The sequence below is a fragment of the Pipra filicauda genome, unplaced genomic scaffold (assembly GCF_003945595.2).
Source record: "Pipra filicauda isolate LSUMZ 115617 unplaced genomic scaffold, ASM394559v2 scaffold51_size4534324_pilon, whole genome shotgun sequence".
NCBI classification, from domain to species: domain Eukaryota; kingdom Metazoa; phylum Chordata; class Aves; order Passeriformes; family Pipridae; genus Pipra; species Pipra filicauda.
Window position 1 is genome coordinate 2871718 of NW_024104665.1, and position 25581 is coordinate 2897298.

General features: G+C 36.0%; 1 protein-coding gene across 2 annotated transcripts in view; it reads right to left on the reverse strand.

The window, feature by feature from the left end:
- Positions 1-3568: 3568 nt before the first annotated feature.
- LRPPRC (leucine rich pentatricopeptide repeat containing) overlaps positions 3569-25581 on the reverse strand; it is an 87309-nt gene continuing 65296 nt past the window's right edge. For both annotated transcript variants that reach the window (XM_027723417.2, XM_039386965.1), the window contains exons 30-38: positions 22925-23048; positions 19214-19302; positions 15793-15997; positions 13679-13818; positions 13401-13516; positions 10505-10579; positions 8850-8934; positions 5381-5523; positions 3569-4075 (exon numbers count right to left, since the gene is read on the reverse strand). In XM_027723417.2, the coding sequence (XP_027579218.2) occupies positions 4019-4075; positions 5381-5523; positions 8850-8934; positions 10505-10579; positions 13401-13516; positions 13679-13818; positions 15793-15997; positions 19214-19302; positions 22925-23048 (1034 nt within the window). In that variant the 3' untranslated portion in view covers positions 3569-4018. The remainder of the gene's footprint in view (positions 4076-5380; positions 5524-8849; positions 8935-10504; positions 10580-13400; positions 13517-13678; positions 13819-15792; positions 15998-19213; positions 19303-22924; positions 23049-25581) is intronic.

Genomic DNA, 25581 nt, shown 5'->3' on the forward strand with positions numbered 1-25581 from the left:
TCCTGTAGCTGAGGATCTACATACACTCAGAAAGATGCCCTCAGACTGAATTACAGTCTCAGTAGGAGCCCGTGACTTAAAAGGATATTCGGTTTCCTCTGATTATTGGTTCACAGAAGCACTGGCAAACCACCAGAGGCTGAAGCCATTCTGGAAAGGAAATATCTTTTGGCAGTTGACTTTATACAGAAATTATGAGAATAATTTTAAGAAATGCAGAGAAATCTTTGCTTAATAAAGGGCTAAATTCAATGACAGTCTCAGCTTTTTCTTACATGTTTACCTTTTTCACCTTTACAGTAACAATAAACTGGTGCAGGAAATTGGACATTCCTTCTAGGTGCTGACAAATTTCTCACATTGAACAGCAAAACCTCCTGGTCACATCCATCACTTCTGTCACTTTCTCCTCTGCTGTGTTCCTGGGGAGTCCGGAAGCATCACGCATTCAAGAAAAGCAATAAATACAGTAGTGCCCCAGTCTGCCCACACTACCAGTCTGCTTCTCTGTCAATATGTGCACTCGTGATTCTACCTGCATGGTTATGATCCTCCCTTGTCATGTAAACTGCAGCTGGAATCCTGCTGACTCAGGCATTCAATCTATAAAACCCCCATGACTCTCACTGCCAGAGACACAATGCATTCAGCTACTCCATTTTCAACAGTGGGTACATATTAAGAAAGTCTAAAGACAGCTACAAGCCTACCAAGCTACAGTTCTTGCCACAGAAAAGGGTCTCAGGAGACAATGAGTTGAATGAACTGTTTTAGTAGATAAGGATAAAACTACAGCATGTAATTATCATGCTGCAAAATGACTATATTGGTGGTTAACATGGAAACTTTTCCCATGTTGATCTTGACACCCCAAAAGTCTCTTCCTCCTCCCCCTGCCTCAAGGGGAGTGGGGGAAAAGGCAAACCCATAATGTGGCGCAGGGCAGAGAAGTGAGATTAAGTCATCTCAATTCAAGCCCAGTCAAGACACATGATTATGCAAACCCATACACACTCCCACAATTTGCTTTCTACAGTAACATGTCAGGTCATTTCATGTCAGCAGGCTCTCAGCTTCCCACAGAGGCCTCTGGAAAGGCACGCTCCTATCTCAGACACTGCACCTGGTCTGGATCTTGCACAATCCCAGTTATGCACTAGCTGGTGGTAAATAATTCTATTCTGCTTTAGAGGGGTGCATGCTATGGTCAGTGTGATGGAGTACGTTTGGTATCTGGACTAGTAAATCACCACGACAAGTTCACAAGGCTGCCATTCTGCATTTTGTCATGTTGCAGGTTTCTCTTTTTGAATATGAAGAAATAATGAAACCGCCTACTTATTTGGTGAATAAATGCCAACCTTCTAAACTGCACTTTTCTTCATGCTTGAAATGGTTGAGTCTCAGCACACCGATGCACAAGAAATATTATCACTTCAAGCGTGTTCTTGAAGAGTTGGCACAAATGCCGATTCCGCAAAACCTTCCCGGTATAACCTTGTTTCAGACTGAGATGATTGTGTCCCAGAGTGGCACAAATCCCTCAATGGCCCACATTTTAAAGACAGGAGAGACTGTACTCCTCTGTGTATATCATCACTTAACTGTATATGAAACATTTACTCGAACAGGGAATCAGAAGTAGTATCACACAACAGCAGCCCATCCTTTGAATTATCTCTGCCTTCCCATTTATACCACAGGGCTTCATGGGTCTGGGCAATTCCCACGCGATCCCAAATGATCAGCTTGTCCTTTTGCCCGTTGCCCTGTCATTGCTGCCATGAAACGCTGGTTCTGTTTGGTCTCATGCTCCTGCAGCACCTCCTTGACATTTAACCAGCTCAGCAGCCGGCACACTCAGCCCATAACTTTCCATGAGGACACTCAAAAGGCAATTTTGGAGCTGAAGAAATTTCATTTATATTGTTCAGTTACAGGCTGTCAAATTTACTTTCTATTTCCACAACTGTAACAATTCAATTATAGGGCATGATTCTGGTAGAATTCAAGTGAAACCAGCTAGAAGGAAAATGCAAATGCTAACTCACAGCAATCATGGCCCATCATGGACACCTGCAACACACAGCCATGCATCTGGCTGCAGCCTTGTGTGCTGCTTTCTGTCTCAGAGGGCAGCAGCCAGCAAACATGACCTGTCGGTATCACAGCACAGGCTACCAATGGGTGCAGTGCCTGATCCACAGCCACATGAGATTCCACCTCCTTGTCAAAAAGGGAGTCAGGATCCACAGGTCTGCTGTTAACTTCCTCTGTGATGACCTGGTGTTTGCTCCAAGTAATATTCTCTTCCTTATCCCTTGTGCTAGTTCAGCTCCAGCAGCACACATGCCCATTACCTCCAGTTACAGTCAGCTGTGACTCCATTTACAGGAACATGTGAAATGGAGAGATTCACGAGATGACCTCTAAAAACAAGAGCTGTGGCACTAGAGAAAGGGTTGCCAACTAGTTGACACAGTCTTCAATTATGCTGCTATTACACTGAAACACATGTAATGTAGCTGCAGCTTCAGAAAAAAGAACCATCTCCATTTGTGAAATGAAATAAACTGAGTCCTGGCTAGGCTTGCTTTCAGATAGGGCACACAACCATTAGGCTATGAATGAAATTTCAAATGTTAATGCCTTATCCTGACAACCCAGGAACAAAGGGTGCCAGACGGTTCGAGCCACGTAGCTGCCGTATGTTGTTGAGCTATGCCTGTGAAGTGATGAAGGTCACTGTAAAACCACACCACTGATGGAGCAGGCACTGCTAGTATTCATCCTGGTTGCCTGGAACACAAAATTTACCATTCTCCCCGCTCCTGATTAGTGAAATCTCATTTTTAAAGTACAGCAGGATTTTTTCCTGTGTGTTTTTCAATAAAATAGTTGATTAAATTGTAAATTTCACTTTTAAAAAAATTAGGTATTAATTTCTTTTTTAACTTCAGGTTACTTGCAAAACTATGAGTCTTGCAACATTTTGCCAAAACCTTGTGTGCACACAAGAATTTGTCTTTTTAAAAAAGACAAGGTTAAGATAAGGTTGAAAATATAAAGATTAATAAACAAAGTTATGAAATGCACAGAAACAAGCTTTCGAACTGCATAGGCAATGTGTTCCATTAGTTATACCAATGTGCACATATGAGACTTTCCATCATTATTCACAGAGATAATGGCTGTATTTTCTATTTACTGTTTCACCTTTGTAATTTATATGCATCTTATTTTCATGGCCACACAACTCCAGACTGTAAAACATCACATCAGAATAACTTTACTCCCACATTCGTACAAAGTGTGCCTACCAGTCTCCCAGCAAGTAAAAACTGCTACCCTGCAAATAATGGGCACTGGTTTGTTTAAAGGGCATGTTTTCATGGGTATGCAGTTCTTGTACCCATAAAATTAACTGGGCCTAGAGTTATGAGAATGAATTGAAGATGTACAGAACTACAACACACAAGCCAGTGTAAGAGGTGGAAGTATTTTGTCTCCTTCCATGTAATATCAAACACCCAAATGAGATACTTAACACAAGAAAGTACAACTGGGAGAAAACTTATAAAAACATGTTTATTTTTTATGTAGATACAGCTGAATGTTGAAGATGACGTTCCTTACCCTTATACTTTCACCCCAAAGTACATTGACCGGGCAAAGAACAACAAAGGATAGGACAGTCTGCTTAAGTTACAGTTACACACCCCTCCAGCAACCTTCTTGATATACACATATCTGGCAAATCAACACAAGCAGAAAGACAGAAAAAGTTATAGCAGATCATACACCAAAACGGAATATCCTAGAAGGCTGCATCTTGTATTACATCAGCAATTTTAACAGCATTTCTATTAATGAATGTTTCTATCAATTGCAGTCACGGAAAGTGCTGTTAGTCACAGATTTAAATTAAAAATTACACATGACAACATGCTTTTTAAATTTTTTATTGAATGTAATATTTAAACAATTTCATAAACAACTAAATCATAAAACCGTCTGTTCATGATGCTTCCAGTCTTCTGTTCCTCCATTTTTCCACATAAAACTTGAATGTCTCCTATAAATAGAGTAGAATAAACAAGTTCAACATTGTTTCAACTGTAAAGTTACTAATTCTGAACGAAGTCTTATGTCCTGACAAAATCTGTTATTCTCTGTCATGCAAAACTAGATCTGTATTGAAGTCTGTATAATTAAGAGAAATACCAGAGAGAGTGAATAAAAGGAAAAGGAAAACCTTGCCAAAAATGCATAATGAAGCTTCTCTTACTAAATGCAATAATATAATCAATTTCATTTTTAAAATGAAAATACTTCTTAACTGCAATCTGCAATTGTGTCAAAAAAATTGAGATGCTTTTAAAGACCAAGCTGCATTAGAGAAAAATTGAACAGGGAAATCAGAAAATGAATCATCTCAGTGACCTGGAAAAAACACTCTTATTTTCACTAGCTACATACAAGAAACAGACATTCTAGGTTTTAAATTCACAGTCAAAAAAATAAGTAGATTCTAAATTATGTCAAAGCTGCAGAAAAACACACCATAGCTGTTGAAAGGCTAAACCACATATTTTATGCCAAAATTTTTTCCAATCCTTTACAAAATTAGAAAAGAAAATCATATTTATCATGAAGCAATGTGGAGAAACAGTATATAATCAGATCTTTACAGAACTATAGAAAAATATTTGTTTTAGAATATAAAAAGTGGTGAGAAAATAGGAATTAGAAGTTTGCTTTGAGAGGCAAAATACAATAAGTCTTTAAAATCTGCTTAGCAAAAATGGTACTAATAGACTTTTAGCCAAAGATGTACAACTATTTGCGGTCTTGACAGATTTAGCATCATGCCACTTGCCACCCTCAAGTAACATATATTTGCACATTTGCATACATATGTTGGCCAGGCAGCAAGAAGCAACACTGCAATAGGAATGTAATTCCTACAGTTCTAAAATCCCACCCTACTAGTGCAGCAACTTGTACTGGACACAAAACAGGTAATTAATGAAAACTAAAAGCCATTAATTGCTAATGAAATACCCATTCTGTAAGCCTTTTCAAGTTCAATTGCTTAGATAAATGCCCCAAGGAAATTTGATAAAGGTACACCTGTAGATGAGTGCCTGATAACAATGAGGTAGTTCAAACATCGTAAGCCCCAAGAGGTTTTATTTCCTGAAGTCAAATCCCATGCAAGATTACTATAGCTCCTACAACGCTCAGGACTTCATACATTACCTCCTTTGAGGAGTCTCTGCAGAGACCTAGTCCCTATTTAATTATTCATGCAATTTGTTTTGCTAACATTGAACATACGCAACTCTGCAGATCTATTTCTTAATTAGGAAATACTCACAGGGGGTTCAGTGAAAGGGACAGGCTCTCCTACTTTCTTCAGAAAAGTTGCTAAAGACTTCAGAGATAGCTCATGTAGCTGTATATTCTTTGCTTTTGTTTTCTCATACACAGCCTTTGCAGATGCAACATCCCCATCCAATTCTGAGGAAAAAAATAAAACCCAAAAAATCCCAGTGGTTACTTCTTTGTCTTTTCACCTGCTTCCATGATGTCATGCATTCCTACTACTTGCCAAAACACATTCTATATATTTTAATATACAATATTCTAAATATTCTGGATATTCTTTGTATTCTATATATTAATAATCTATATATTTTAATATACAATATTCTAAATATTCTGGATATTCTTTGTATCCTACTGACAATTTACATCACACAGTTTACATACAGCCATTCCTTTTCACCTGAGGCTAGATAATCAGTTCCTTCAAGCATGTGCTGGAACCACAAAGGAGGAGGAGTTGCACAGTGTAAACACACAAATGATAAAAAATAAAAACAAAAGCTAAAACATAAGTCACCCAAATTCAGCCTAGAAGACTCTAGAACAGAATTTTATTCCCTTAAGTAAGGGCAGAATATTGATTGTTATGGTTTCAGGTGCTGGCTACATCAAAACTAGAACCTAAAGGAACAAACAAAACAAAGGTCATATGATCATTTTAGAACCCAAATTGAAAGCCATTTCATCCTATTGAGCAGGAAAAAAGTTCTGCTGACCCACTAACTCATTATAAACCTTAAATACTTAGGCAACCAACGACATTTTTCAGGATATTCCATGAAAGGCACCACCCCCTACAACAGGTTCTAACTAATCCATTCTTCATTTATTTAAAGCATTATTAACTTCTAGCTGGAATGGAATGTATTTCTCCTTCCTCTAAAGTGGGAGAGGGGAGGAACTCCTCCTACTACATTGACTCATGCTTAACCATCGACTTCTCTGCTGCTCAGACATTTCCTCGAGAAGCATCAGGATGAAACTGAAGTGACCCCTGACAGTTTCCCTGCTGCCCTCAGGCTCCTAGAAACAGTACAACTGTTCCTAGCACCTTGTGAACAACAAGAAAGCCATCATGTCCAGTTGAATTCATTCTGCTGCTTGGCAAAACGCAAACACCTGCAGCATGAGAGCTGTCTTAGGTTTTAGTTGTTCACATTTGGAAACACCACCTTCGCAACCACAGGGGCTATAAAAACAATGGTTCATAAAGAAAAGAAAAAAGCTGTAATTATGCAGAAATGGATAGCTTGTGTCCCTTTCTCGTGAGAAAAAGCTTCCCACTCACATCTGGGAAATGGCTGAGCTCCTTTTTGAACGTGGGAGGCTACTGCAAAAACTGCAGGAAATGACGGTTTAATGAAAGCATAATAGAAATAGTTCACTTTCTATTTCTTTAAAATAGATTTATTGTATGGGAAACACCAACAAAAAGAGCTAATACTTAGATTGCATTTAATGGACCACACAAATGTGATTTTACATATTTCTTTTTTTCTAGAAAGTATACAGCAAAGGATTATGCATCTCACCAGATAAAGGAAAGCTAGCCCTGGCAGTGGATCACATCACAAGACAAGGAAAGAAGTAAATGTCCTTTTATTTGTTCTGTCACAGATGTCTGATATATGATCAGACTTCTTTCAGCTGTGATCTATACTCTACTATATCTCTGCTAAACATATAAACAATTATAATTTTATTTGTCCATTTATTTTGATAGCTAGCAACAGTAAGAAACTGTAGAAATATGACACTCTTATGTTTCATTCCCCTTTCTAATTAACTAAAAATAACAATGGCCTGAAAGGAGAATCATTTGTTCTCTTGAAAATTATGATAATACAAGGTTGGAATTGGCCCAAAATAAGAAATCATGTTTGAAAGCTCATTAGTTTTAAAATATACACTAAAAAAATTCTTTTATTTAAAATACCTTATTTCTACCCCTCGTGGCTAGAAAACAACTTAAGCACAGCCTTCTGATTTTCAATTGTGCTAAATATTTTGCTGATGATCACTTTAACAGTCAAATGATCAATGTCTCATACAGGTGAGGTGTTCGCACAGAATAACCTGGGAACAGTTTTTAAAACTGTCCATGCTGATACTGAATGTCTCCTCTAGAACTCGCTATGAGCCACCTACATCTCTGCCTAAAGAGAGCACAGCAACCATCTGTTCACATAACAGTGTGGCTTCATATGTTGAATACACTCTAATCACTCTTTCAGGTATAAAAGAGCATGTGACTGATTCTCTGCAATCTATGAAACTGCTGTACTATGATGTAGTTGGGAAGGATACTGAAAAAGCTGATTAGTTCACTTACGGAATTTGTACTGAGGTAAAAGCAGCGAAGAGGTAATGATAGTGTAAAGCAGCAAGTACAGTGTTGGTGACAGAAAGGCATTGTTTGTCTTATAAAAACATGTTAGAAAACTTATCCTGCTGTGAATGAAGCCACAAGGCTAAACGATTTTGGTAGTGATTGCTGTTTGGAATGTTTATAAGCAAGCAAACTTCATAAGTTAGATACCACATCATGGGAATTTCTACAACTTGATTCAATAAGGATATATTCCTTTAACACCATACCTTGGATTTAAGTTCGAAGTATTTTACCTAATTATTCCTGTTTATCTCCTCTGTGATAGACTGGAGCACAAGGACTTCTGTCATTGTATTTTTTTGCTTCTAACACACATGTGGGATGTATTTACTCTCTGTAATAAAACTGGAAGATGATAGAGTACCCAAAGCAAAGGACCCTACAGCAGAGGTGCAAGCTTCCAGCTGAGTGTTGCCACAGGGGCTGTATGTCCTGGTTTTTGAAGAGTCTTGCAAATAAACAAAATTTGATTTTTTTTAGAGGTGCTCATTTTGACTTTAACTATAAAGAGAACTGATGAGCACTTCAACTATTGATGTAAATTCAAATGAAGGCATCTGCAATATTAACTTTGGCTAAATTACAACATGTATAAAAATCTACACTAATAACAGTAAGATTCTTTCACGTTACTGATAGAACTGATCACTTGCAATTTTTGAACACACACACACACACACACACACACACACACACACACATAAAAAGGACCCAATATACTTTCTCCACGTTTTTTGGGAAAAAAGCTAGATTCATTTTAAAAGCCATTCATTTCTACAGTATTTTTCTCCATGGGTTAGGATGGATTCCTTTGTATTCCATGAAGCCCCTGCTTACCCTCTATGTGTCAGTTGGTTGCTCTTCCATCCTAATAGCCAGGATAGCGCACACACCCAACAGACTTAAACAACAAAAACCTCAGATACCCCAGCATATCTTTATGATTCCAATTGTAAAGCTACTTACACATTGCAGACCCTATTCCCTTTTATAATGGTTTCCATGACCTTTCTGAATGTCTCAAGAGTTCTTACTAAAAGAAACTATTCCAAGGAGAGTAAATTACCATAACATCTCAAGAGGTATCGGTATGCCACTTCTGGATCTAGATGCTCAGGAATCAGTTCTAGAAGTCTTTCAATCACCTTTGCCTGTGAAATTTAATGCACAGACAAAAAGAGCATTAACTTGAAATCTTAAAGAACAAAACAGAATCACCAAAGTTAGAACAATGACTTAGAACAATGACTTCACAGCTTTGAAGTGAAATGAAGTGTACTGATAACAAGGAATGGACCTGTGAGCCTGAGAGAGGACATCATAATTTCCTTCCCAAAATTCTGTATGCAGAAATGAAACAGTAAAAGGAATGTTACAAAAAATGTAACTAATATAATATAGGAGTAAAATCCATACTCCAGAAGCCTAAATATTACTGTCTCTTTTTTTTTCAAGTAAGCAATTAATGTATTAATGAGAATACGTAAGGATTTCAACCAATTTAAAAAAACTGTAAAACACTCAGCAGCCTTCATTGACCTAGAGGTCAATGGTAGCTATGATCAATGCTTAAAAAGCATTAGATCACTAACTAATGTGTTTAAATTTGGGGCCTCCCTCCCTCAACCTCTGATTCCAGTTTCAAAAACTCTCTATTTTGAATTAAAAACAGTTTATTGAAATTATTAACATCTTTATCACATACTATTAACTTAAATGTTTTACTAAAATTTCTGCTTGACAAACTAAAAACATTCAAGGTTTTTAGCTCCTTCTACAGATACCAAATGACAGTGTTTATCATAATCATATTTATCATCACCACTTCAACAGAAGAACTTTTAATCTCTGAGTATTTAATGTTAATTTCCACAAAATGTAAATGTGCATTTTCCTCATTTGAAAAATACTTATTCTAGTTTGTGTGTTGGCTGTCTCCCAATGCTGCTCATCTATGAAAAAAAAATCAATGTGGTTTTGCATGCATGTGTGGTTTTTGGGGTGGTTTTTTCGTATTTTTGTTTGTTTGGTTTTATTGTTGTTGTTCAATATTGGATTTGGGGGGTATTCAGGACTTTTTTGTTCGTTTTTTAGGGTTTTTGTTTGTTTGTTGGAGGGGTGTTGGATTTGTCTTTTTTTTGGTTGGTTGGTTGTTTTTCTGGTTTACTTTGAGGGGCCATGTGAGGAGGGAGGGATATGAGTAGAACAAGAACATCAGTGAGAGCATTTCAAATTATAGGGAATGAGCACAAAGCCAGGAATCCAAACAGATGTCCAAACCACCACAAAAAGTGATATGAAATGTGTCTTTTAATGTAAACATAGAAGCATTTTATCATTAGAGAGAGATTGAGGTTTTAACTTGCATTTGTATTCATACAACGTAGCCAATAAAACAAGTACTTTCAGGTTGTGATACTGAACTGGATAATGCAGTAAAACATTTAAAGCACAATGTTTGTAGGATATACAGTGTAACATCAGAAATGTAGGAAATTACTGAAACAATAGAAAATATTAAGTGCACCCTCCTTTCCATCATGATCCATAATGTAAACTGTTCCTTTAAATGTAACCAGTTCTGCAAATGAACCTCCCTCCTCCCTGAGAAACCCAATAAAACTGTCAACTGTGAAGTTCAAAATCCAAAACACTTTAACAAAGGTTGATGAAATTGTATTCTGTTATATATAAAACTATATACATGAAAAAAAAATATACCTGTCCAGGTTTAGTTGCTGCTCTAGACATAAAACTCCCTAAAGTTCTCTTCTCCTGAGCTATTGCACCACACCTCTGAAGAAAAAGAAATGATTAATGTAGCAGATGTGAGTAGGTTAGTGATAAACAAAAAGGTGAAAATTTCCAATTACAGATGCTTAAAATAATATCCTAATATATTATCTATTTACGAGGTAAGTAATTGACCATTAGATTGAAAAAGAAAAGCAAAAAACCAATCACAAAACAAGTTCATTTCATGCACCTCTTTGGTAAACATTTTTAAAATAGTAGCTATAGTTTGTTTAAAACAATAAGGGAAAGAATTAAACTAATACTTCAACATACCACAAAAATGAGATTTAGGACTGCAAAAGAATGAAAAAGAGAAACACTATTCCTCTCCAATTATACTGCCAAGCATTCACAAGTGAGCTAGGGATCATAAGGTTAATTATACATTTAATAAGGTGTCAGGGAGATAACTGCTCGTTTCTTTATAAAAATTAAAATGTACAAAGCAAGTTCTCTTTAAAGTATAATTACCTACACTTATGCATACAAAGGACTGATTTCAATCTCTCTATTTTATAAAAGGCTTTAACTGCAATAGACAGTGTTTGAGAGAGAAGTTGAACTTAGAAAAGTTTGAGACAGACTAGATAAAAATCAAAAATCTATCTTACTATAGAAACAAGGTCAAAATAAAATATACAAGACAATATTTAGTGTATGTTTCTCAAAGATGTCAGTCTTAAAACTCTTACAATGCACAGTGTTTTTCTCTTTTTTTTTCCCAGCTGCAATATATCAGTACCAAAATGCACAGCAAAAAGAGAATATTGTGCATATAAAAATACATATATCATGAGTTTCCTACAATCAATTAGTGTTGCAGACATATGCAAACAGGAAATTTTGGGTTATGTCATTATGAATGTTCTGTATGTGAAATATGGTTCAACAAGGTCTTTCAGGTCCAGGTGAGAAGATGTGAAGCCTCATTCCAAACAGACAAAAATGTACTCGTAGTGTTCTGACAAAAAATGGCTTTATGGTGCTAAATAGAGGTAAAATATTGACGGGAGAAACTTGCAGCATTTTATTGCCATTCTCATCTACTGTCAGTACATGCTCTGAGAGGAAAGAGTCTAGCTGGAGAAATGTTTTCCACAGTCCCCTTTCATGACAAACCACTTTTGACTTTCAGCAGCAAAAGCATTCTCCCTCCAGACAGTATAAAAGACACTGCTGCTGTTTCATGAACTTTTCAATAGATTCCTACATGCATTTTTGAAAGCAAGGAGTCTCCATGTATACACTAATATTTCAGATTATTACAAGAAAAACAGTTAATTTAGATTGTGGGTTTACTTTTCAAAAAAATAACAATGGAGAGTGATTATTCTATTTCTAGTTAGCTATTAGTAGAATACTTGATCCACACAGCAGTCACAAATGTTTAACACAGCTCAAAGTTTTTCCTGCACTGTATAAAACTCAAATTTTCTCATATACAAGAAGTTCCAACTCAAGCTTATCTGTGAATATCCATCCACTAAGCAGGAAGTATTCTTAACATGAAGAAATTCTCCCCCAGGATATAGCGGATACAATCTTATTTCAAGTATACTGTAGCCATGAATGTAATTCCAATATTTGGATGCTGTTGTAGTAAGTTTTAGGAATATATGAACGAATATCCCACATTTTTGAAAATTTTAAGAACATACAGATTTTACTTAAAAATGCAAAAACTTGTATCTTCACAAAGGCAAGAAACTGTGAGCAATTTTCATTCACTCATTCCATTTAATTTATTTCAATCAAAAAATCAGGAAGGGTAAAATAACTTGAGACTTTTTTTTCATTTTGATGTTCCCAACTATACAGCAAGAGGGTTTTATATCAAAATTGTTGAGTCTCCTTTTAATTTAATACTCAGATGACCATCTAGGCAAAGCAATAAGCAAAGTAAGGGAACATACAAATAATACAAGCTCCTGCTGTAGCAGAAGTAACTGAATACATTTGTTGGTATGCATTCTGCTCAAAAAACGGTCTCGGAATATCATGAAATATCTGATGGATGGAGCTTTTTCTTTAACAGTTTAAAATACTCAGGAACTGGTAAATGAGTAGCATGCACTACCAGGAGATGATAAGAGGCCTCAATTTGAGGCAGGATGCTGCACACACATCAGTATGACTGCTGGACTGTCACCTGCTTGGATCGTACTCTCTGACAGGGTTTATTTGTGCATGCTGCCAGAGCAGATCCCAGCACCCACAGTTCAAACCACCTCTGCTTGTCTTTGCCTTTAGCTCTGTACAAATGGCATGAATGCAGCTGTTTCAATTCCTAATTCAGCTAAGACTGTGACCCAGAGACCAACATTTGGGTTTTAATGCATCCGTGACAGTCAAATGAATAGAAAGCAAACCGAGCTCTTAATAAACTTTGAATACAGCATTTACAATATTATAGCAGCCAAGTGAAATAAGGTCCATGAAAAGCACACATTGCCTGCTTCTGTTTTGCAGCTGTACAGCTGTAAGATATTATGTTTACAGCACTTAAGAAATCAGGTGAGAAGTTGCAAGGAAATGGTTTGCAGGAAACAAGTGATGTCTAGCAGAAAACTTAATAGTATTTGCAATATACAAATACTTCCTTTATTTCCTTCAGGGTATTGGAAGACAAAATCCCCTTTGACTCTGGCTACTGATAGTAGCTCATGGTTTGGAGTAGTCTAAACAGTGCACTGCTACTCACACTGCAATTCAAATGCATACCAGTACTAGTCTGTGCTATACAACACCTCTTTTTGACAATTTCTCAGTTAACCTTTGAAGAGCTCTAAGCATTTCTGTACCTCTCTTGTTATGTCATTACCTTTATCAACGATCTGGCATCATCCACTCTGTCTGCACTGACATACTGAAGGAAAAGATCTGTGACAGGTCTGTAAATTCCAAACTGACTGGCCAGTCGTTCTGCCATCACACCAACTGCAAAATGATGGGTACATAAGGAAAATCTTTGATTGAAAAGCCACTTTTGTAAACTTCACAGGCATGATTTATGCTGACTGAGCAGGTTTTACATGTAATAGCTCTTTCATAACACCTCTGTCTAGTCAGAATATTTAAATATCATTGCAATTAACTTACATTTTTCCAAAGCTGGTTCTAATCCTTCCTCAGACACTTTTCTTAACAAATAGGAAATACTTCTGACAGCTTGATCAGGATTCTGTGCACCAGAGATAAGCAGAGGCTCAAGGTATTCCACAGCAGCATCAAGGTCATTGCTAGGAAAAGAGATTGAACTGGTTCAGTTTCTGAAATCAAGACTTCTAAACCTAAAGAAACAATTATATTAAAGTTTTTGTTTTCTATATCTAGTTTATATTTCCTAGAAATAGTTGATAGCAAAATATTAATGAAAAAAAATTACTTCATTCAGATATTGTAAAAGTGAAACCATTTATGACTGACTGAATAAATTAAGCCATACACAAAAGTTTTAATGGCCTTTGACCTGTAGAAAGTTTAAGTATTTTTTTCCTCCTTAAGAAAGAGGAGTTCAGCTTGCTGCTTTAGGAAAATGTGTCCTGCAAATCTAGAAAGCAAAATCCAAACATTAATGGAGGGTATCTGAATAATTAATGCACATAAGTACAATTTAATACATAAGTATTTTTTTTACGCTATTCAATTAATTATTTACCTGATTTTTCCAATGCCTGCTTTTTTGGATGCAAAAGACAATCCTAAATGTCATTTGGTCATTACATTAATCTAAATGCTTTTAATCTTAAAACTTAAGTACAGCAAATGTTAATAAAATCATGCAGGAAGTATTCACCAAAGTGTAACCTCTACTTCCAGCATTCTAAAATATTCAAATGACAACATCTCTTATCAGTCCACTCTAAAAACTAATTCAATTGAAAGAGAAATCTGAGCACGATGAATGCTTTTAGGTGAAGCAGAAACACAGCACATTTGAGAGCTATGAAAAACCCTTTGAAAACTTTATCAGAAACATGAACCTACCAATAGTTGAACACGTAAAAATATCTGTAAGAACCTGTTTTTCAGAGTTCTCAAGGTACAGACTGCAAGGTATTTAAGAATATATAGGGTGTGTATTTTATGCTGCTAAGTCTTTTCATACATCCAAGTGAGTTTCAGTATAGGAAAAGTTGATGCTGCTTAAATAACCTCTGCTTGCATACAGCAATTTATTTATTTATTCTTCTCACCAATCTACATTTTATGAACACAACCTGACTTTGCAACACTTTTACAACATGGAAATACAGGAAAATATAGCTTATAAGACAAATATTGAAGTATCTCTCCTATCTGAAGTGTTTAACTTAGGTCCATGCACTAGGACTGTGTGTCAAGGACCACCCAGATCTAAAAATTTACAAGATCAGTCCTTTGTACACAGATTGTTTTTTCAGTGTTTGGAATATAGTAAGATCACTACTGAAACAGGTTTGAGTGGCTCTCCTTCAATTTAAGTCCTCTTGTTGTTCCACACACTCCAGTGACTATTCTCTCTGGTGTGGCACGACTGAGGCAATTGGGTATCTGTGATGTACTACAGAGTTCTACAGCTTTCCTGCAGAGTCAGACTCAGGGGGGAGTCAACCTGATGAAACTAGTTTGAAATAAAATAACAGAATATGTAGGATCCTTGAAGATTGGTTCCTGCAAAGTATATTTGAGAAGTTGATAGTATGCCCTTTCTCCTACAGGTGCTTCGCCCATGCACATGCTGCACAGTACCAATGTATCAACTAAACCAGAAATGCCAGGCAGAGCACGATATGGAATTAAACAGTTGAGTCACAGGATACTTGAAATGTGGGGATAATTATCACAGTTGAAACTGTGGCCTAAATCAGCACAGGATTCAGTTTTACATTCAATTTTACGTTCAGATTTCATAGATGCTTTTGATCTAACCCCAAGGACACTCTTTACAGGTACATTAGAACAAAGGTGTCACAGCTAACTTACAGCACCAGAGAAGACTTTATACTCTCCCAAATGCTTCACAGTTATCCCTGCATTTCATTAAATTATTTTCAGCCCCAAATGTGTTTGGGAAACAATACCAGAACAGAACTGCATGGTACACTCAAGTTGACCAGAATTTTAACATTTAGGACACTGTAAGAATGGAAATAGAACTAAATGGATAATATAAGAGATTTCCCACCACTCTGCAGAAAAGAATTACATACACTAGTCCTAGAAATACTTACGTTTTCATATGAGCCAATGCAATAGCATTAGCCATTAGTGAGGCAGAGAGACCAATTGATTTTGTGATGTCTTCCAGCATGTTTTTAAGTGCTTGCAGGTTCTTTAGATCTCCTTTTTCTGCCAGAGCCTGAACGAGAGCAGTAACTGCTGGTCTGGAAGGCAACACGCCACTGTCAAGCATTCCTTTTAAAACAGCCAAGGCATCTAACAACGGTAAAGAAACAAGGCAAGCAGAAATCAGACTTTAGTTCAGAAGGCAACCATGCTGCTGGTATCATTAATCCTACCCGCTTAAAAACATGTACAGAAAAAAATTCTTTTGGCAAACTTCAGCCTCAAAATCGCTATAGTGAATTCCAACTTGAATATATACACATACAAATAAAAACTTCCAACAATAACTTAGGTTAAAATCCCGTAATCTTTCATAAATAAAAGGTATTAAGCTACTTTTAAGATTGCAATATTCTTTTAGTAACCAGCCTAAAGAAATCAGCTGTGCCATACATGTCCCTCCCTTATGACTTCAAAGTCCTGACCTTTTTACCTTGTTTTTTCTCCAAACTATAATCAGTTTTCTTTATTAAAAACCAAAAATGTTGAATACTTAAAAACAAATATAGTTCAAAAATGTAGTTCATTATTGAAACTGAAGTATTATATTGAGATTTGTCTTTTTAAGTGTGCACCAAAACTTTTGTTTCTCAAAATTTAATTTTTAACTAAAAGTATGGGACACAAGCCTCCATACAAGACAAAAAACTCAGAACTCAGCAATTACCTCAAAAACTCCAAAGATTATAGCGATTACCTATGTTAAAAACACAAAGTCGATCTCCTGTCCATCTGGCACAAATTCTCCAAACCCACAGCAGACGAAGTCACCCTTATTTCTCTAAGCAGAATTCCTGTCAATTTATGTTATACATGAGCAAACACACACAGAAAGACATGCCCCTCTGGTAAAAATCTCTTGCTCCCTACCAGCATAGGCAGGATTAGTCACAGATGATAATTATAATACCAAGGGATAACACTTCTAACATAATATACACCCACATGAACTCCACAGCATTAGCATTCCAATTCAATATGCAGGTACTGCAGAAACCAAGTATTACCTTTTACAAGACAATAAGAAAAAACATCCTGTATGCCTAGCCTTCCTTCAGAGGAAATTTTCTTTCTGCCCCCCTCTCCTTCTTGTTAGGGAAAAAAAAAGGAGCAAACACATCAGGGGCAAGATTCGCAATACTTAAAACCCAATTTTAGACCACATGCCAATGTTCAAGTTGTCTCCTGACTGTAAGTGTGGACCTCCCTCTAGCATGGAGCACGACCAGCCTTCTCAAGAACAAGGAAAGAGAAAGATTTGAAAGTTGCATATGTGCAAGACTACTTCAAGAAATTACGTACTGGTAGCATACTGGGTAATTCTGCTTGTGAAAACCAGCCACTCATCTTTCAAAATGCTTTCTCCTATAAACTCTGCAAATTTCCTACTGTGAATCTGAAGTTGTGACTCTTTAAAGTAACCTGGTTTTTACCAAAAAACTAGAAGGTATTAGAGTTCTTGTTAGTATACTTAGGGGCCTACATAAAAAACTTTGAACTATACCCCATTACACAGCAAATAATGTGGTGAACTATATGAGGAAGTGTTAAAGCAAGCAGGTTTTACGCAAGTGAAAGCCATCACAGGATGCAGGTCAAATGGAGCTCACCAACAAAGATGACAAAAGCACTGTGCCCAAAAATATTTTGGGTAATCTATGAGCCTCAGAAAATGACCAATATGGTTGAAATATTTAGTAGCTTGCATTTTAAAGGCTTCACTTAGAAAAAGAGAGGTAGTATCTTTCAAATTAAAATAGAAACAAGGATCAAGTCTGACTATTCAATGAAATTACCAGAGTAAAGCTTGTTCTATGCACAAGATAAAGGAAAATAAAATTTTGCAAAGGGATGTAAACTTCTTGAGAAACTTTGTACTGTGCAAAAAGAAAGTTTTTTAGAGTACAGAAAGGAAGAGAGTTGATATGGTAGAAAATTTAATATGCTAGCTAAAAAAATCCCACATAGTGCAACGGACTGACAGAATACAGAAACATCAGTGATGTTCTGAAGAAGGGAAGAATTTTGGTGTGCAGTAGTAAGGAAGAACTGGTAAAACTTTATGGCATACTGGAGAAGAAAAAGGAGAAATTAGAATAAAATGAGACAGAAAGTCAGCCGTGAAAGCTGAAAAAAAAAGATCTGCCAAGAGCGAGAGAAGCAACTGCATTCACCAAACACTTCAGTCGATGACAACTGGCAATGATGTAAAACTGGAGACTGAATGAGGAAGGCATTTATCAGCTACAGGAAAGAAAGAGTACAAGTGAGAAGATGTGTCTAAACGCTCATCTTGAGTGTTTTAATGTAGCTGATGTTACACGGGTATGGGCTACTACAGCTACACAAAATGGAATGAAATAAAATGATGGCAAAATCAAAAATGGATTTTCTGGTATGCCTTGTAATACCCAACTCAAATAATACATTTAAGTCATACACAGTTGCTTTAATGCTTAAAGGTACTGACAAAAGTATGTATCAACACTGTACTTAAGACTTGCACAGCACTGCACTCCAACTAAAATTATGTGCCTGCAGAGTTTTCCACTCTCGCAAGAGTTCTACAGTACAACTAAATAAGTAAAGTGTAAGGCTGCAGAGGCGACCTCTAGGCTGCAAAGCAATCAATGCCAACAACTAAAACAAAACAACTGTAAACTTTAATCCACCATCTTGCTGGCTACTCTTACGTACTTCTCAGTCACCATTTTTTTTTCCTATCATCATTGTTACATTAAAAAGAAAACCAAGCCGAATATTTTGTTACTCTTGGTATTGAGAACTATTAAAAAGTATTTGATTAAGTTTTTAAATCAATATTATAATCATTTAGTGCACAATCATGCACATTTAACAGTCAATTTAACTCATCTGGTATCTCACACAACCAACACAATATGCAAGAAACAACTGCTGGGAATTGTTTCAGATGCTCTAAAGTATGTTAATTTCCAAAGCAAAATGACTTGTGCTGTGAATTTTAACACACTTGAAAGCCTGTACTTTCTCTCGTTCTGGAGCACAAATTTTGCATGTCTGAAGAGCTGTGATTCATCTTAAGAAAACCCATCTTGTGTTAAATGGAATGGAAACTGGACTAAGTGGTCAAATGACAAGTACATTCATATTCAAGCTGTATTATAAATGCATGTACAGTAATTTACGTCTCTCAGCTACCACAAAAGGCTCTTGATAAGCAGGTAATTTGCTAAATGGACTCCTTTATCCAAGTATTCGAAGGGCGTTACAAGAAAAATCTGCAGAGGCATTAATGTGACGTAAAGGTCAAGCATTGTGACATACCTTTCAAATAATCCCGCCTAACTTGCGATATGATGAGGAGGCTGCTGGCAGCACTGTTCAGTGTGAAGCCCTTGATGTGGGTCTCAGCACTAAAAGAAGCAGACATTTAGAAAGGAATTACTGACATGCTTCTGATACGATAATAAATGGTTGAGCACCAAGGTGAAATTATAAAAACTACTGTTCGTATGTTAAAAATATTGCTGCAAAATATCGACCTGGAGACAGCTTTTGTGTTATCCTGTCAATGGTTATAGAAGGATAATTTTTTTTTGCATTCTGACAGATGACAAAGTTGGAAGTGAGCAACAAAAGAAACAAAGTACAAGATTTTTTTTAAACAATCGGTTCAGATTCTTGAATGCTGACATATTAGATGACTAAAATAACTGCATGCCCTGCATTGTTCTGTTATATCCCAAGCTGGATACTTTTTCTTCTTTTTTCAATAGTCACCATAATTATAAAATATAAAACTATTCTTTCAGCAATAAAAAAATGAAACATTTATTTTCAGCACTGTATATTTTAAACATAAACTAAAGCATATTATGAACTAACACCATGTCATTTGGTTGATTAATTTTCAAATTTCTGTCATCTAGATGTATACAGGTTTTAAAGTGAACATCCTACATTTGCTGCCTTAGCCACGGTAAAATTGTATTTTGCTTATCAATTCTTTATCTCCTCTAATACAAAACTTCACGCACGTATATAACAAAAACAATCTTTAATGACCTTGCTAAAGCTTTTCTAACATTCTGGAAATTAGTAAAGAGAGACCAACCAGCAATCACATTGGTCTTATAGTACAAAATGTTCCAGTTCCTAAATGACATACAGCCAAGACCCATTTTTAATATATAAGGATAACTTTACAAATGTTCATTTCTAGATTACAAAATCTCTATAGAGCAAAGGGGGGCATTGCCATTTACCATATCAGCAATCAAGATAAACCTCACTGATCATCTTGTGGCAAACAACTGAGCAGCCTACCTACTTGAACTTAGAGGCTGAGCGGATTGGGAGGTAAGCAGGGTCATTGCTAAATTGTTCTCCTCAATCCCAAGAAAATCCTTCACATTGCACACAATATGACTATCCTCTCAGTCACTTTCAGCCTCCCAGGCTCACAAATGCAGTCACTGGACTCAGGATTTTCTTACTCTCCCAACCAATCCCCTTAATCCCTGCCTAAGCACCCACTGCTCAGTTCCGCCTTTTTTTTTTTCCTTTGTCCCATCTGTCAAAGCCCTTAAGTCAACAATTCATGCATGAGACTGTAAATTACATATAACAAAGGATTTACTTTCTCCAATCTTCCAATCTTTAGTGTGATTAAATAGATGTTAGCTACTATTACAGAACTAATCCATCATTCCAATACTCCTAAATTTCTATTTAAAACTTCTTGGACTACATGCAGTAAATATTCCTCAAAACAGCTCTAGAATGTGAAAGCAACTACACTTGGACTGACCAACAGATCAGTAATCTGAGTTGTTTAGTGTTTGTTTTTTTCCAAATGCAGAGTAGGAATGTTATTTCCTTCTTCTCCCACATCCCTTTCTCACGGAAGTTTCTCAGTTCTGATAACAGGAGGGAAGTTTTAAAATTATTGTACCTTTTTAAATAAAAAAAAATTGTTATTTTGTTGCCTATGCTAATGCTCACAGTAAGACTGTGTAAATATTATTTACATTTCAGATGTGGCTTCAAACAGTAAAAAGAGTATTTTATGAAAATACTAGGAGCTGCACAAGTTTCAGGCCACTGCACACATTTAGACTTTGTAAGAGTAATCTCTTTGTAGTATGCGTTTGGAAAAATTGTGAAGCATGCAGAAATGTGTGCAAAACACAGATATTTGTTATTTCTCAACCACAGGCACACACACAATCACTTTCTCCATTTCAGTGAATAATTTAAAACTTACAGACTTTTGAAAATGCTTAATATAAGCATGATTGTGTTACGAGAAAAAAGATACACAGATACATCATGAACACTGCCAAGACTAAGCATGTTCTGTCTTAATGCAACAGTGACCTGTTACAGGCTTCTTGGAATCTCATTATTTGGCATTTCTATGCTACAACATGGAGGATGAGAGTTCTGAAAAGCACAGGGGTTATGATGATGGTTGACCAGTGACCAAGAATAGAACCTCTTATAAAATTCTATTTACTTTACTCTTAAATATCTCAGGGTTCAGAGGTTTAGTCCTTTAAAACACATTTCCAACTTTTTTAATATTTCAAATCATTTTTTTCCTACAACACTTATGTAAAGTGGGAATTCCGAATAACTTAAATACTAGCAACAAGAAACCACTTTCTTTCTGCTCTTCCAATCTGCAAATTCCTGCTGGTAATATGCATTACTTTTGCATCTTCTTTACAAGAGTGTTTAAAGCCGCAGAGCAGGGAAGAAGTCCATCCATGTACAAATCTTCAGTAGAATGTTTCAAACTTCTTCCCTGAAGAACCTTTCAATACATCTTTAGATACTTGAGTATTTTCTGTGAAACAAACTAGCTAAATTTTATCAACATTCTTTGTAATCCTAAAACATCTCCTCTCCATCTTTTTCTATTTGTAAAGATTTATCAGTTGCCTCCATTACAGGGAGCTTAATTTGATAAGCTGTTTTAGTTTTTCCTTGATATAAGCCATATATCCAGTAAGCACAAACATTCCTTATCATAAAGCCTAGTTACTGTGACCTATTTGAAAAAATATTATTTGTTCTTCTGAATGCAGAACTCAAACACTTTTTCAATGAAAGACATTTCTCCAGTCTAAACACTTTTAAAGAAAACATGAAAATAATAAATATAATTTTATACTACACTGTTCCTGGTCATCAAAAACTAAGCTAAGTCTAAAAATCATTAGGTTTTTTTATAGTGTTCTATGCTTTAGATAAGTCACCTACAGGCACTTTCAAATTCACTGCATTCAGTCAGTGAGTACACTTGACGACAACAACTAGTCTTGTTTTTGCTGAAGAAACCAAAAGACTTAAAATCCTTAAACTTAAATTTTTGTTCTTCTTAACTCTACACCGACAAGTCACAACACTTGTAATTTGAAGCCTATAACCTGACCAGAACACACATTACAGGCAATAATTAAAGCAAGTGGTGTACCATATAACTCACTAAAGGTTAATTCAACTCTGTTGATTCTAATAGTTCATGACAGCAGGTTGGATTTATTTCAGAAGTGTAAGAGTTGGATCTAAGGTTTATGGTCATCTCCTAGCCACTGGCATCACAGTCAAACGTACCATTTTGCATTTGGCAGGCAGCCAGCTGCCAGGAAGTGTGGGCAGGGTAAGACAGGCATTGAGGGGAAGGCTCACGGGCAGCTAAGTGAAGGAATCTTGTCTGTTTGGATACTGCTCTAAAGAGGAAAAGGCAGACTGCCAGAAGGGTAGACTTTCAGCTCTGATGCCAAGTACATTTGTTCACATTGTTAGTTCAAATAAGTTATTAGCAATACATACTGACACTCTAGTACCTTTTAAAAATATGATATATCGCCCTATGAAACGCTAGCGTATTTCTTACCGCAGCTCCTAATGACTAGTCATGACCTGTTTTCCCATTAGAAGACAAGGACTTGCCTGAAAATGATCCAGAAATTGTTTAACCACCCTCTCCAAACCAACAAAGATCCACCAAACAAAGAAAAGCCTTACATGCGTTTCACTTCAATGGCTTCTTGAAGACAATTCTGTGCTAACAGTGCTCTTATAAGGGTGTCATAAAAATTATACTGAAACTCATCCTTCCCTTTTGTTTTCATGAAAATATCGTAGGCCTCTAAAGAAGAAAAAGAAAGTCAAAAAGAAATGTCAGATTGCGATAATGTTGATCACAGAAAGAAATCACATTCCAAAAGGTCCATCTTAAATCTATTTATCCTTTGCTTACATCTTTAAGCCCAAAGCTGCTGATCACAGCTTGTTCAAAACTGCTTGTACACAACAATCGACACATACTTCCACAGAAGAATAAGTTTGCTACTGCTCTTTCTTTACACGTGGCTGTTGCTTCAGTACCAACATAGCTGGTTAGAAGGGGAAGACTTGGGATTTTTAAAGCAACACCTAATTCTGGGGTATATAGTTACAGCATCTGGTGCGTGATCACAACAGCATTTAACAAATAATATAGGAGGTGACTCCAATATGGGGAGATCAAATTATTTGGCTACGACAAGATTTATACAAAACATACAATTTACAAATATACAGATATTTAACAAGTAAACTACACTGCATTTGTTTGACTGATTAACAGTTTTATTTCATGCATTCACAATAACTGTCAGTGTATGAAAAGATGTTACCAAAAAGGGGGAAAAAATGATAAGCACACTTTTCAGTCATTTATTTTTCTGAAACAAGATTATACAGCTATAAACATGCAGCTAAAACTGCCATCCACACTGTAACATACACTAGAAAGCTGTGTTAAGAACCATAAATGTTCTTTTATGTCTAAACTGAGACTGCATGTTTCATTTAATGATTCATAAAATAATCCATTTGCTAATTCAAATCACATTCACAATAACCTTTACAATTTAGTCCAGAAATAGCTGGACTATCACTACAAATTTCACAGCTACGCATCAAGTTTTTTCTTACACTTTGAAAGTAAAGATGAGGGCAACTCATTTGAATCTTACTGACACAAGAAGCATCAAGCTAACCACAGTTATTAGTGTGTTGTGGACTTTTAACCAAAGCTGCTGGTATGCCTTTTGGTTTGAATCTTAAACTTCTTCAACCAAAGATTATACATAAAAACTTCCTGAAATGTAAGCACAGAAATGACTATACGTAAAATTTGTTATTTACATCACACCGAGTTAATAGAATTAACATGGCTATTCATGATCTACTTGGATGCTTGGAACTACATTAAAAATATATATAAATGGAGATAAAGGATATCACAGGAAAAATTAAATTCACTTCTGTGCATGTGAGTTTCACGTACACGAGAGAGACATAAGAGTATGACTCATAGCAGTATTGACATTACAATAGTGATTGCACTGTCGACCAAAAGACCAGTGAAACAACAACAGGATCACACAGGAAAGGTCTTTAAATCCTTCATCACTTTTACTTATAGGTCTGAAGTTAAGCTTGGCCTGCAGCAATGTGCTGAACTTTCTTGCCTGCTCAGATGCTGATCACCAACATTCATAGACTCTTCACATTTAAATTCAGAGAGAAAGACATTTTTTTTCTTTCCGTGGTTCTGAAATCTGAGGTACCAGCAGACTAGCAATCACATTCAACAGTATCAATAAACCTTTGGCTGGTATCATGTGCAACAAATGCAACTAATGATTTACAAAAATGTAGTTGACTGGTGATAGGTTTGTTCTTTCTGCTCATAAATGCCTGTTTAAATTCTATTTTTTCAAGGTAAAAAATTCCTCGTATTTAGAGACTCCTACAAAAGCTCTGCTGTCTTCAGACTTAACTACGATTTCACCCTGTGTTTAAGAATTGCTTTGTACTGGTTGGGTACAGAAAAGGACTTGCTACATGAATGTCAAGCACATCATACCATTAATTATCACAGTCCTTAAAATGCAAGATCTCTTTCTACAAGGAAATGTATTTAATTTTTTTTTAATGACTTGTTCAGTGAAGAACTAAAAAATCTTTGTGTCGGTTTTGTTTTCCTCTTCTAGGATGTTTTACTGTGTATGTTAGTCTGAACCTCAGAATGATTATACTATTTAGATTATTTTCTTAACTTTATTTTGCATCAGTGCAAGTAGCATGTTTGAAGTATTATCAGCTTATGTCTTCTTCAGGTGGAATCTAAAATTACTAAAGTATATTAGCATTCAAAAGAGAAATTTCTTGGTTTTAAAATAATATTCTGTTATACTAGCTGTTTCAAGTAGAAAGATTTGTTAGAAAAGTGACAACTTGCCAAGAAAGTCTCAGCTCTCAAAACAGTCAAATCTGTTTCAGAAATTGTGACTGCTTGGGATATGTATTCTCTCACTGAGGAATCAAGATAAAAATGAAAATATGACTTTGCATAAATCAAAAACTCCAGAGAACAGACTACCAAAACACATGTCAGAGTTGGTAAGTTCATGAAATAGTTACATAACTAGATTGAGTTAATCTTTTTCCCATCAAAAAGCTGGTCTATTACATTCACACCAAAATTACATGATACCGTTATATAAAAAAAAGCAACAGCTTAGTCTTTTTAGGTTTTCTTTAAGGCCAAGATAATGGTTTCCAAGAAGAGAACTGTTTTCCAACATTGTCTTTTTTTTCCTTCCTTCCCAATAGCTCTAGACCAACTCCTC